The 13,199-nt window shown below is 42.0% G+C and overlaps 1 protein-coding gene across 18 annotated transcripts in view; it reads right to left on the reverse strand.

Moving 5' to 3' along the window:
* Positions 1–13,199, reverse strand: part of Pkp4 (plakophilin 4) — a 215,106-nt gene that overhangs the window by 22,315 nt on the left and 179,592 nt on the right. For all 18 annotated transcript variants that reach the window (XM_035446069.1, XM_027420382.2, XM_027420390.2 and 15 more), the window contains 2 exons: positions 12,525–12,657; positions 11,094–11,307 (listed from right to left, as the gene is read on the reverse strand). In XM_035446069.1, the coding sequence (XP_035301960.1) occupies positions 11,094–11,307; positions 12,525–12,657 (347 nt within the window). The remainder of the gene's footprint in view (positions 1–11,093; positions 11,308–12,524; positions 12,658–13,199) is intronic.

The following is a 13,199-nucleotide window of genomic DNA, read 5'->3' on the forward strand; positions in this document are numbered from 1 at the left end:
AGGAATAGAAACTCAATTCCACTGTCAGAGTTACTTCTCTATGGAGTGTTTTGGGGCAGTGGTTGGGGTCTGGGGGCGGGGGTTTGGCCAGATTGTCATAGCTGGGAAAGAACTGACTCTGAATATGAATGATCACATTTATCTTTGCTCCATAGTGGCCTTCACTGTATTTCTTTTCCCATGTAAGACATTAGCTGGACATTTTCTTAGGGAGAATCATTAGAAGACAATGATAGATAAGAACTGAGAGTCAGTTCTTGGTTGGTCTGTGCTGACCAAGGAACAAGAGAAAAGGAAGGAGACAGAAGAGTGGCTTGAGGCATAGCAGGGTGGGGTAAAGGCTTTAACAGTCCCTGTTAATGAAATCATCATACCGAACCCAGAGTGCTAGTTGTGACTACCCAGGAACACGAGCCAGCCACAGTGGCAGCACACAGCTCCCTGGCTATTGATGGGGAAAATGGTATTACCCAGAAACCATCCCCGCTGACAATCTTGGAGCATGTGATTCCTAACATGACTGCTGCAATTCTCTTTCTGTCAAAGCCTTTCACATTCCTCATTTCACAAAGTACAAATCCTGGGACAGCTTCGTTTTCCAATAAGCTACTTCCTTCTTCACAGAATAAATGCAGTCTAGTCAAGTTAACTACAAGGCACAGTTTATGCAAAGCAACAGCCATCATATCAGAGGCTGTAAGTATGAAATCAGATGTACAGTTTGCCACTCACTATCTATGGGGGTGGGGAGTGGGGGTAGGACAGATGGACAATGACGATGACTGATTCTAGGTCCCCTCTGTGGTTAACAAAGTGGACAGAAGCTCAGGTTCTTTGCAATAAAGAGGTATTTGAAGTGTGTGCATATAATCTATGCTCACTGTCTACTGTAAATGCTGTATCTCTCAGCACATATACCCGATGCAATGTAAACTCTATGTAAATATTTGTTATACTATAATTTTTATTTGTATTTTTTTCTGTTGTATTGTTTTATTAATATTGTCCTGCTGTAGTTGACTCTGTGGGTGAGTCTTACAGACAGGAAGCTAGTTCTTTATCTCTACAAGGAACTAAACAGCCTCCTCCAGAAACTTCAGGTGAAATCACAACTGAAAAGGGGAGGAGGGTTCAGGATGAGAAATTACCTAATGCTGGCTCCAAATTCCCTTGTTTTTGTTCTTTCTGCCTTTGTTGATAGCTACTCCTAAGCTTTGTTTCTGGCAAGAGGGTATTTTTCATATGATGGGATCTCCTGACTTTTTTTTTGGGGGGGCGGGGAGAGTACTGAACTAGAATTTTCCTTCTTTTTCCCAGAATTCAGAATGGCCAGTAGACTTGTCAGCCAGGGATCTTGACATCAGATAGTATCTTCAAGTTAACAAGAACAAAACCTTCATCACCTGATTTATGGTGGCTTTATTTTCCATGTGCTTAGAGCCAAGATGTCCCCAACAAATTAACTTTCCCAGTCAATTACTTTGGAGATGTGCAATTCTAAATGTGGATTTTCTTAAAGAAAGATGAACACTTATACTTTTAAATTTATTTAGGCATGTGCGGGCAGCTACCTAACTTTCTGTTCCCTTCCATGTTTTGTTAAACATGTGTAGGGTAGTTGATAACCTGCACATACTTGTTGATGGATTCATCTTATGTCTTGTATTTGTTTATAAATGCCCCTTTTGTTTTCTGCCTATCAGGCATAGAGGGCCGATGGTGACTTTTCTTGAAACAATATTCAGGAGTGCCTTTAAGGTCCATAACTGCAGAGAAAGGGCCAGAACAGTGTCTGGAGATTCATCAGAATCTGCTGGTGGATATAGGCTACCTTTCACACTGACCCACTTTCTCCAGGTTCCACCTCCCATCCCTTAGACTGTGAGGCAGAAAGGAACAGGGCTGCCAAAATACAAAATGTCACATTGTTTAAAGACATGCAGCCCTCTAGTAGATGAGCTGATTATGCCATCTTTGGATCAGCTGGGGTTACTTAGTGCTCATAAAATTGACCTACCAGTGACATACATTCAGGCTTTCACTTCTGCAACCAAACAACTGGTCCTGTTTATTTACGACTTGAAAAAAAAAGGAGATTCTGGTTTGCCCAGTATGTGGTGTTGACACACACAGCAGTGGCTTTACTGTCCTTATAGTCCGTCTACACGCCATGCACCACACCACCCTCTCCTTCTGCCCTTTACAAGTCACCGGAGCCCATGGTTGGCCGGAACTAACCACTTCCAAGGCTGTAGTAAATTTTTAAGGCACTGGTTTTGATTCCTACTCCTCAACCCCACAGTACAGTTCAAAACAACTAGTTCTGGTCAACAAATACTAGAGGAAAAGGGCTCAATGAGACATAAAGGCCTGAGTTAGGGCATCGATGAATTTGGCTTTTCTATTCAAAGTCAAAGCACCATTCTTCCAGTTGGCTAATAATCCCTGAGTACACTCCACCCTGCTAGATTAGTAAGAAAGCCATGTTCTCTCTAGTTTCTCTAGGGATTCAGGACAACGTGCAGATTCTTACAAGGGCTGTGAGTGATGAGGAGAAAACACAGCAGCTCCCAGATGTAGCAAGACTGATGAGAACACAAGGAGCTGTGAGCCTGGCATTCTCCATCAACACTAGGAACCTCAGCTCTGACATCCTAATACAAAATCTCCAAAATTATGGAGTGACACATTCCATTACCTCCTTGCTCCCAAGGAAAAAGTTAAGAAGTTAAAAGTAAGCTATAACTTGATTTAGGAAGCTGGAGGTTTTATTTATTCAAACAATTAGCTTTGTTCTGAGGATTGAGAATATACACATACATACAAATGAACTTAGAAAGTATTAGGGATTTCCGGGTGTATTATAGAAAATGCTGCTTATTCTCTACCACAGAAAAAGTAGAGATAATCACGAGTAACCAATAAGCAAAATGAAATGCTGCCATGGGAGATGAAAGTTTGTTTTCTTCACAAAGAGCGAATAAAGTAATTAAAATACCATTTCACATCAATCCTACGCTGCAGAATTTTGAAAGTGCCTGTGTTTAAAGCTGGCTGTATAACTAATCTAATGCCCAACTGATAGTTTTATTATTCACATTAGAAGCTGATTTTGCTGATTAATTAAAATAATAACAACTACTTGAAAGTGCAATTTTAAAAGAACATTAAAAAGCAAATAACATTTGAAAAGTGCTTTCGCTGGCGGTCTGAATACACACCAGCCGACAAACTTGTTTCTTTCTCTGGCAGGAAGGATCATTTTAAGCCATTTATGTTTATATCGCATTCAGCTTGGGCTCTTTCCAAATTACCGGAAATCAAGCACCTGCAGACACTGCCAAAGGAAAAGCCTAAGAAGCACCAGTGCTCTTTATATACCCCTGGCTGTACCTTGTTCCTTCCCATGAGTCAGCATAATTTCTGCATCTGTCTGGAAAGTGAACATACAGTGTCATGCATGCTAGGCCATGCTCTGCCTCTGAGCCATAGTTCCAGCCCTGAAAGTCAGTTCTTGATGTTCTTTACTTCAGCACCTTTCTCAAGATGCCCACAAGGTAATCAAACTTCTCCAACCTCAGAGATGAGGATGAAGGTGACTTATCTTCCTGTCCAGTGTTCATGTGGTAGCTGAATAGGAATGGTGACCACAGGCTCAGAGATTTGAATGCTTGGTTCCCAGGGAGTGGTACTACTAGGAGGTGTAGCCTTGTTGGAGGAAGTGTGTCATTGCAGCTGGGATTTGATGTTTCAAATGCTTGAGCCTGGCCCAATGTCTCTTATCTCTTCCTGCTGTGTGCTGATCTGAATTTAGAACTCTCAGCTAACTTCTCCAGGACCATGTCTGCTTGCATACTTCCATGCTTCTCGCTGTGGCAATGGCCTAAACCTCTGACCTGTAAGCTAGCCCCAATTAAATGCTTTCCTTTTAACAGTTGCTGTGGTCATGTGTTTCTTCACAGCAACAGAACACTGATTAAGACAATGCCTTTGCTCCTGCTGCCTGGGGCAGCAACAATGCTCAGTATAGACCATGTTGCATCCATGGGCTCATGGGAACATGGTGCTGTCATGTACACCCATTCTACAAACATTCTTGAAAAGCAGTGGTGGAAGCATTATAGGGCAAATACAGTGATACAAGGGCTTCAGATTGTACGCAGGGAGGCTGTGCGGCATTGTGTACACCCACATGTTGTTGTTGTTGGTAACTGGGTAGGAAGGGGGTGTGTGTCTCTAATCCAGGACCACAGCCTGCTCTGAGAGTGTACTCACTATTATTTTCCAGCCAGCCTTTGGCTGAAATGCTCACAACCTGGGAAAGCCTCACCTCCTCTTCCCTGTGCTGCTCCCTGAAGTCTCCCCCTTGTTCCAGTGGGGCTCTTAACGAACCTCTGTGGCTTCTTGTTAGGGAAAAAGTAGTAACGGATGCTACGGAGAGTACACTCAGCCACAATATGGCCACCTGCTACTGCCTGCCAGTCTTAAACCTACAAACTGTAAATAACTTCTACCTTCTAAATTTATACCATCTCCACCCAACCGCCATACAGGCTAATATAAAATGCAAAATTTGAAATGCTTTAAAAGCTGATTTCAGAGTTTTAGATTAGGCATGCTAAAGTAAGGTCTATGTAAATATATTTAAAAACTAGGTAATTCTTTAGCTTGAAGCAGTTCTGACCCCTAGAATTCCATGGAAGGGATATTCAACTTGCATAGATCCGTGCTGTCTAGTAGGGTAGCTGCCAGCCACAAGAGGCTAAATAAACAACTGAAATGTGGCTAGTCCAGATTGATTTGTATAAAACACACATTAGAATATAAAGACTCGGTATAGAATCAATGCAAAGTATCTCACAATTGATTTTCATATTGTTTAAAATGGGCATATTCTAACTATTGGGTCAAATACAATACATTAAAATTAATTCTACTGTCTTTGGTTTTGTCCTTTCTTAAGATGGCCACTGGAACACTTTAGAAGGGCGTATGCAGCTCTGGCCACACTTCTATTGGGTGCTGGCAGGTCCCCCGTTGAGTTGCATGCTCTCAGGAGGCCTTATGACAATGTAGGAAGAACAAGGGGCACAACTTGACTATGCCATCTGCCAGGCGCTCCACACACCTCCTCACAAAACCACAGAACAAACACAGGTACCTTTTGTCACCAGGGAAGCAAGTATTCCAGAAAGGTGATATGGCTGGATGCTTGGGCCTATAAGGAAAGCTGTCCATGAAAGCTGCAATATGAAAGGTAGGGGTCAGAAAGAAAAGGGGTGGGAGCCCTTAGGAAGACTGCCAACAATGAGGAAGAGCAAGATTCAGAGGTCTCAGGGATAGCCTGGAAGGTGGGCAGACCAGACTGGGAATGACAGGTGGGAGGTCTGAATTAGTGACACTGAGTCAGATATGGCAGAGCCTGTGTCATGGGACAATGGTGTCTGGGTGAGGTGGTGAGGACCCAAAGGAGTGAGGAAGTGAGAAAAAGAATTACCTGTGACAAGTTAGGGCTTGATTCAAGCCGCTGGTGGTATTAAAGATGAGGTGATGGCTTGCATATGTGCAAAAATAGGGTGCTGTTGACAGAATAAGGAAGTCGAAGGGGTGCTGAGGAAAGTGCACTATCAAAACGCCTGCCATTTGCAGCTGCAGACTAATCACTCAAGCTTTCTACAGGACCACTATGCCATCAGCAAATTATAAAAAATGAAATGGAATTGGAATAATGGGAAAGCAATTATTATGAGAGGGACAAAAGTACTGTCTTCAATTATAAAAAAAAATTGCCTTTCTGTGGATAAATTCTGAGGAAAAAAAATACCATGGTGGCACACAATAATTTCCAGGGTTCCGAAGGTTTGACACCTATGGGGAGGGCCCAATGGCCCTAGAGCAGACTGTATACTGCTACTCTTGACTTAAAGGCATGGGCCATGGCGTCTTTCTTCCGGATAGGCCTTCTGGGTGGGAGGCCTTTTCTTGGCTCAACTGGCTTTGGCATGGCTCTGTCTGGCTCACCTCAGAGCTCCCTGGAATTTTCTATACATTTAGATGCATAGTCTCTGTCAGGTGTGGCAGAGAACTCCCTCAGGTGTGATTTTCATGGTGCAGGGGTGGCCTGAGTCTGAGGGAAGAAAGCTTCCTAGAAGACAGCTGTGGAGAATGGAACATGGGGGCTAGCTGCAGCTGCTGCCCAGGGAGGGCCCCGCCTATGTACTCAATCTGAAGGTACTTGCTTCTGCTGCCAAGAATTCTTCCCACATGAAGGTCATGAGAGGGTTAGCTCTTCAGTGTCTGTGTTTCTATGGCTTTCTAAGTCATAAGGGTTGGACTTCCAACACTAGGAATCCCTTTACAGGATCTCACTTGTATCTCAGCATGTTCTCTACTGAGGTAATTTTGCCACTTGGTAGGTGTTTTGAAACCACCACGTGGTTATGTAGTTCAATGTTCCTGGGCACAGTATTTCTTCAGGAGATATGCTTACAATCAGGAATGCTGAGAATTGCCCACAGGGGACAAAAAGCCAGCTCCTTCTGTTGGAGTCTGGAACATGGGAAACAAGGAAGGTTCTGAGGCAGGGCTGGCAGGAAATGCAGTGTCCCCACCTCCCACCCTTGTTCTGCTGCTGACACTTTCAGATTCTGACAGAGAGTTTGGTCATTTACATGAGCAAGGAGATTTATCCAGAAAGTCACTTAAGACATATATTCTACACCTGACTCTGTGTGCAGGGACAGTGTCTCACCTCTACCTGCACTAAATCGTCAATCTAGCAGTCTGGTGGCAGCAGCCCGAATCGGACTGATGGGGTGATATGGAATCTCCATGTGTGGGTCCCACTATCTTCGTATTTATAAGCTGTCTAGGCTACTGAGGGAGCATACCATCACAGGTCTTTCCTTTACTGGGAAATCTTACTCTGACCAATGTTGGCCAACCAAGTTCTCCAAGTGACTTCAGTTTCCCACTTGACTGCCTCATTTGCCTAGCACTGAGAAGTTCATACTGAGATATAAGGAACTATTCCAAGGGTGCATCGGAGTCAGATTGTCATTCCTGACTGACTTAGAAGACTAAACTCCCATTGCAGCAAGCTGAAACTTTAGTATGATGTCAGGTCACTAGCGTGGCATGACTATTGGTGGAGTTCAAGGAGAGTGGCATATAATGCTGGGTAAAAGTCAAGTAATTAGATACTGGGATTTCCATTTGTTGGTACCCAGGAAGAAGGGAAGTACTTTAAAAACAGGCATTTGCATGCCCAGAGTTTCTTCTGTTTAGCATTTCTCAGTAGCCTGCACTGGGGGACAGAGAACTTTTTAACCTGTATGTCAGGAACCAGAAGTTCTGTGTCCAAGTTTCTCATCTGTGACTCAGGGTGGGCAGCTGCTCCTCTGTGGAACAGATCTCTTTGGGGCATTTTCTTGTTCTAAGTTCTTTATGAACTAAGAGCTGGCCCATCTATAATGAACTATTTTTGGATATTAACAATTAAACATATTTTTTGGGTTATTTTCTCATTACAAATTTTTATGGCTTGAAATGAGATAGAGAAAGAGGGAGGTGGCCATAGACTAATGATGAATGATTTTGTTATTATTATTTTAAGTAGACCAGGTGGTAAGGATTCTTACTAATTTGGGCTGGGAAGTGGGAAGGGTTGTTGCTAGATTTCTGACAATAACACACAGCTCTTCATAGCTCAAGTGGTCCAGAAAAGCAAGACAGAAAGTAATGGACTGTCTCCTGTCTAGATCAGGTAACAAATGGCTTTATAAAAGGCTTATTAATGAGGTCATGGAAGCAAGAATAGAATTTTTCATCCAGCAGTAATGTGGCTCTTTATACTACTAATGATCACCTCTTGCCAGGACCTACTGCTTGCTAAACCTTTTCTTGGCTTATCTGGTTTTCCTTAGCCCAACACTATCTTTAAAAAAAAAAATTAATATCAGTTACTACACTTAAAGCAAATGCAAGACATCATTTCCAGAATAGTTAAAATTTCTTCACTTGTACAGTAAAAATTGTCAGACTGAAACAAAGGGGGCAAGAGGTGGGAAGACTTTAGACTTGATAAAATGATGAGGGAGCTGCAATGGGAATCACGTTCAGCATGGTGTCGGCAATGCATGGCTCCAATGTCAAATTTCAAGACCATCAGTGTGGAAATATTCTACTAGCCACATGAGTGAATAACTACTTGCTAAATTGGAAAGAGTGAATACAGGAGTTACATGAACTCAGTCTATTACTACTGAAGAACAAAGGCTACTTTCTGGTACTTAACACTGGCATTAATAGGGGGGAATAACAGTGTAACAGAGCTGGGACATCTAGTTCATTACACGGCAAGCTTCCAGATTCTTTATATGTCTTCTACTTCTATAGTTTTAAAGAGGATGTTTTCAGAATGCCCAATAACTATAAACTTGTATTTCCCAGCTCATCAATACAATTTAATAATCCTGAACAAATGAACTGATCACATTTTTTTTAGGGACAAGATGCTTCCAACTTGCCATCATAGTTGTGGCCCAGAAGACAGTGACTTTCTAGCCCAATGGAGAGACACTCAGATTTTGCAGTTTTTGTGTTGAAGCACAGTAACAGGCAAAGCCCCTCGGGGAAGGGAGGTCCACTCAAGGTACCCTGCACACAGCAGTAAGTACCTGCAAAGCATAGTCTATTCCATTATGGAAAATGCTCAACACAATGAAGAAAACATCAGAGTCATGTTACATGTTAGAGAACCATTTTAATTAGCAAAGACAGCCATACTGTCTTGGGAAAATAATCTTGGCAAAATGCTTTGGATTCCCTTGCAAATGCAAATGTGGCCAAAAAATACATGCCCCAGGCAGTTAATTCACTTAAAGCAAATGCAAGACATCTTTTTCAGAATAGTTAAAATTTCTTCACTGGTATAGTGAAACAAAGAGGATAAGGGGTTGAGGGTGGGGAGGATGACAACTTTAGACTTAATAACTAGGTTGAATTACTTACTTTTGTGAATAACAGAAGACCTACTTTCAAGTGAACAGTAATTTCTCCAATTTATTACAGTTTATTGGCCTTAAACATTTTGTGATTCTAAGTTGACTTTAATTATCACTGATGAACTCCTAGTCCACACCTGCACAGGCCAAACCCAAAGCCTGTAAAGCCATTGTCTTTGTGGATGGCACTGGCTGAATACTGAAAATCAGACAGATAATACTGTTTTCAGGGAGGGTTTTCTAGAACACTGGCAGCTGTGTTTCCCAACAGCTCCTGGTGAGGAGGGATCAAGGAGGCTGGTATAGGGCAGAATTGGTCTTTCAGGCTGTTGTTATGAGCTCCCCAGCTTTGTGTCCTTTGCCTCCTCAATCCTAACAAATGTGCTGTTGCTTTCAGAACAAGATTGATGTTCAAGCTTGTACTCAGAAGTTATACAAGTTTCCTGTCCCAGCACAAGCTGGTGGACGTGCGTGGTACAGAGACTCACGTCTTGCTTGGGTGTCGGATCAGGCAAGAGGAATTTGAGACCCCCTTCAACCTCCTGCAATTCTGCAGCTTAAAGAACTTGTAACTACTTGACTTGGAGAAGTGTTAATGAAAGAAGGATTTAAGATCTCTCTAATGCTTTCTGTTAGAAGACACATACATGATGGTTTGCTCTTCTTACATTTCTTGTGAATGAACATCAGGAAGTCTAGTACTACCAAATGTTCCGACCGAGAAATGGGACTAATTTTCTCCCTAGATCTTGGGCTTTAACATATGTGTACAAATATCATGCCCACCCCCCCCCCAAGGAAGTTTTCTGGACTCACAGTATCACTTGGTAGTTTCATATTAACCAGACAATGTTCACAAAGAAAGCAAGCTGAGAGCAATAGCTTTGGGGAACTGGAAATACATTTCTTATGTCTTCTACATATGAGATCTGAATGATATGTTTTCATATTGATCATTCACTTTCCAATATTTTGGAAGGACTATCTCATAAGAAATCATTCCTCTTAAAATTATTACTGGCTACAGTATATAGCTATAAAGTGAGTCTTGATTTCCTCTACTATATACATATGGTTGAAAAAAATGTTTCTTAAAAGTCAAAAAAGTTTCTGGCAGAGGGCTCCAGAAGAAATATCACAAGTTTGTAGTTTTACATTGGAAGAGTCCATGAAGATACAGGTGTCTTAAAATATACACTCACATTCTTCAAGGCCAGGGCCCATACTTAGAAAACATTGTGTTTTAAACAAATAGAAGAGGCCAACATGTAGGAGTGATGAAATGAGGGAACAAGTATCTAAGTGAGCAGTTGGCCTATGTGCCCCAGGATAGAGGACCTGAGTCCTTTGGAAGTCCATACTGTCTTTACTTCAAATCAGTTTGACTTTTTTTTCTTTCTTTCTTTCTTTTTTTTTTTTTTTTTTTTTGGTTTTTCCAGACAGGGTTTCTCTGTAGCTTTGGAGGCTGTCCTGGAACTAGCTCTTGTAGACCAGATGGTCTTGAACTTACAGATGTCTGCCTGCCTCTGCCTCCCAAGTGCTGGGACTAAAGGTGTGCGCCACCACCGCTGGGCTTGACTTATTTTTAAATAATAAAAAACAAAAAAAGGAAATCACTGAATTTTTAAGTACTTTTCTTCATGTTTAGCATTAAATATTATAAATCCTTTGAGGTTTGCTCAGGAAATACAACATAACAATTTCATACAAGGAACACCTTATCAGGGAAAAGTCCACCAAGGTCTTGTTTCCTCTATGAGAAATTATGAGAGAAGAACAGAAAAGAAACCACATATTAGGGATGTTAGGACCATGCCATGAAACATCTAGCTACTTAAACAAGGGAACCAAGTGTGAATGCCTAAGTACTGATATGCACATTAGATGCTATGGAGAGAACATTGCAAATATCTTCTGGTTGCATGGCCTCCTCCATAGTTGAGAGCAACAGCTAACCCCAGCCACCTGCCCAGCACATCATCTATCACTTACAACACTGCTTCCAATGGCTTCTCAAGGCCACCATGCAAGGGCACAGTCTAGAATGTTTCCAGCATTCCCTCTAGACAGAAACACATTTCTACCCACCTGTAACAAGCTCTCTTACTTCTGCATCAATAGATTTTCTCAACAGTCGCAGCAAGGCAGGGATCCCACCAACATTCTTCATTGCTATTTTATTTTCATCTGTAGACTTGCCAAACACAAGGTTTCGGAGGGCACCGCAAGCATTCTTCTGAACTTCCAAAACTCTGTGATCCAAAAGGTCAACCAAATGCTTGATTCCTCCTAGCTTGTACACCTGAAATGAAAACAAAAATTAGGTACCAGGCCTGAGGGATATGCAATAAATTGAGGCCTGGACAAGTCTGCTACGGTGAGATCATGGGACATACCTGCTGAAAATTCCAAGGCCACTATTTTCCTGTGCATAGGGCTTAAAGAGAAGGGAGATCTGGGGGACTGGCACCTGCATGTAGGCCACAGTCATATGCCAGGTGTCTGCATACACACCAGGCCCAACACTTTCACTGTAGCAATGTGTGGAGTGAATACACAAATGCAGCCCACAGACACTGAGATGCAATATGAGAAGGGATTTCTAGACCTGTTCTCCAGGCTCCTCTCTTCACATTCTTTTCATTTGGGAATTCTTTCACATTTTACTTACATGCTGCTAGGATTCACGTTCACCTTTAGGTCTGTAGCTATTATGTTGTTTTACATATTGAGCAGATAATAAATGTCACTGCAGGAGGATAAGGCCTGAAATATTAACAAAATCTGCATGCTACAGAACACTAGCCAATAACCAGTAACTCACTGTTTCCATAAACACCAAAATACTTGTCATGACCAGAATCTTGTGAGATATAGTATCTGCATAGTTCAGTGAATGCAGTAATTTTTTTTTAATCAATTCTTTGAAAATGTTTCTAAAGTTCAGATTACAGTGAGTTTTCCTTTATGTTTTATAAATATGCTAAGTGGGCGAGCTTTGACAAGGTCAAAAGCACTCCAGACTTTCCTGAGAGGCAATGAAATCACAGTCAAGAAGGAAAGGGGGTCTGGAATCACTTCAAAAAGAAATTTTATTTTTAGTATTTTTCATGGTGCTAAGAATTGAACTTTAGGGCTTTGCAAGCAAGTACTGTGCCATCAACAACACCCTCAAACCCTAGTCATTTTGTAATTATTTCTATTTTTCTAAAAACTGTTATTACTTTATGTGTATGGGTGTTTTGCCTGCATGGATGTATGTGCAACATGTGTGTGCAGTACTCATAAAAGCCTGAAGAGGGCATTGGGTTTTTGCTAAATGGTATTACATATGGCTGTGAGCTGCCATGTGGATGTTCAGAAACAAACCTGGGTCCTCTGGATGAGCAGGTAGTGCTGTTACCCACTGAACCATCTTTCCAGGCCCCCAAGTCCCCAGTTATTTTTAAATAGAAAGCAAGCAGCTGCTAAGTGGAAGTCACAGTGTGCCCACATCACAGTAGGCTCTGGGTCTAGTACCTCCATCTTCACTTTGTTGTCACCGAAGCACAAGTGTTGTAGGTAGGCTGCGGCATTTGCCTGGACGGATGGGAACTGGTGTTGCAGCATGTGAATAACTTCAGGCAGCTCAGGATCACGCCAGGCAAACTCCCTACATGGAAGAGATATGGCTTCAGAAAGGAAGCTCCAAGAGGCACAATACATTTCTGATAGAAGGGAAAAGTTTGGCAGAGGCAGAATTAGAAGTTACAAAAATCCTAACATATTTATTTGGAAATGATTTCTCCCAATCATGTATACAGAGGCCCAAATGCTTAAGATCCCAAAGAAATCATGGCACACAGACACAGAGTCAGGGGACCGAAGGGAATTTTCAATATGGACAGGTTTTCCATTTCAGTGTTTCTCCTCTGCACTTTAATCTTATGCCTTTCTACCCATCTGAGAATGCAGCAGATGCATCGCACAGGTAAACTCATGCAATTTAGCTAAGTGAGATGTCATGCCCAAGGAAAGAAAGGCCTGATGGGAAAGGACAGATCTGTAACCAGCTGCTAATCACAGATAAGGTGGGAAGTCACAGTGATTGTTCAGAAACTTAAATATTCATAGCTGCTTTTGATTATGAGACAGAAACACACAGGAGTTCAAAAAAAGAAAAAGTAACTTGTCAGGAGTGTTCTGTTCAGGGAA

This window comes from Cricetulus griseus, chromosome 6, assembly GCF_003668045.3.
Source record: "Cricetulus griseus strain 17A/GY chromosome 6, alternate assembly CriGri-PICRH-1.0, whole genome shotgun sequence".
NCBI classification, from domain to species: Eukaryota; Metazoa; Chordata; class Mammalia; order Rodentia; family Cricetidae; genus Cricetulus; species Cricetulus griseus.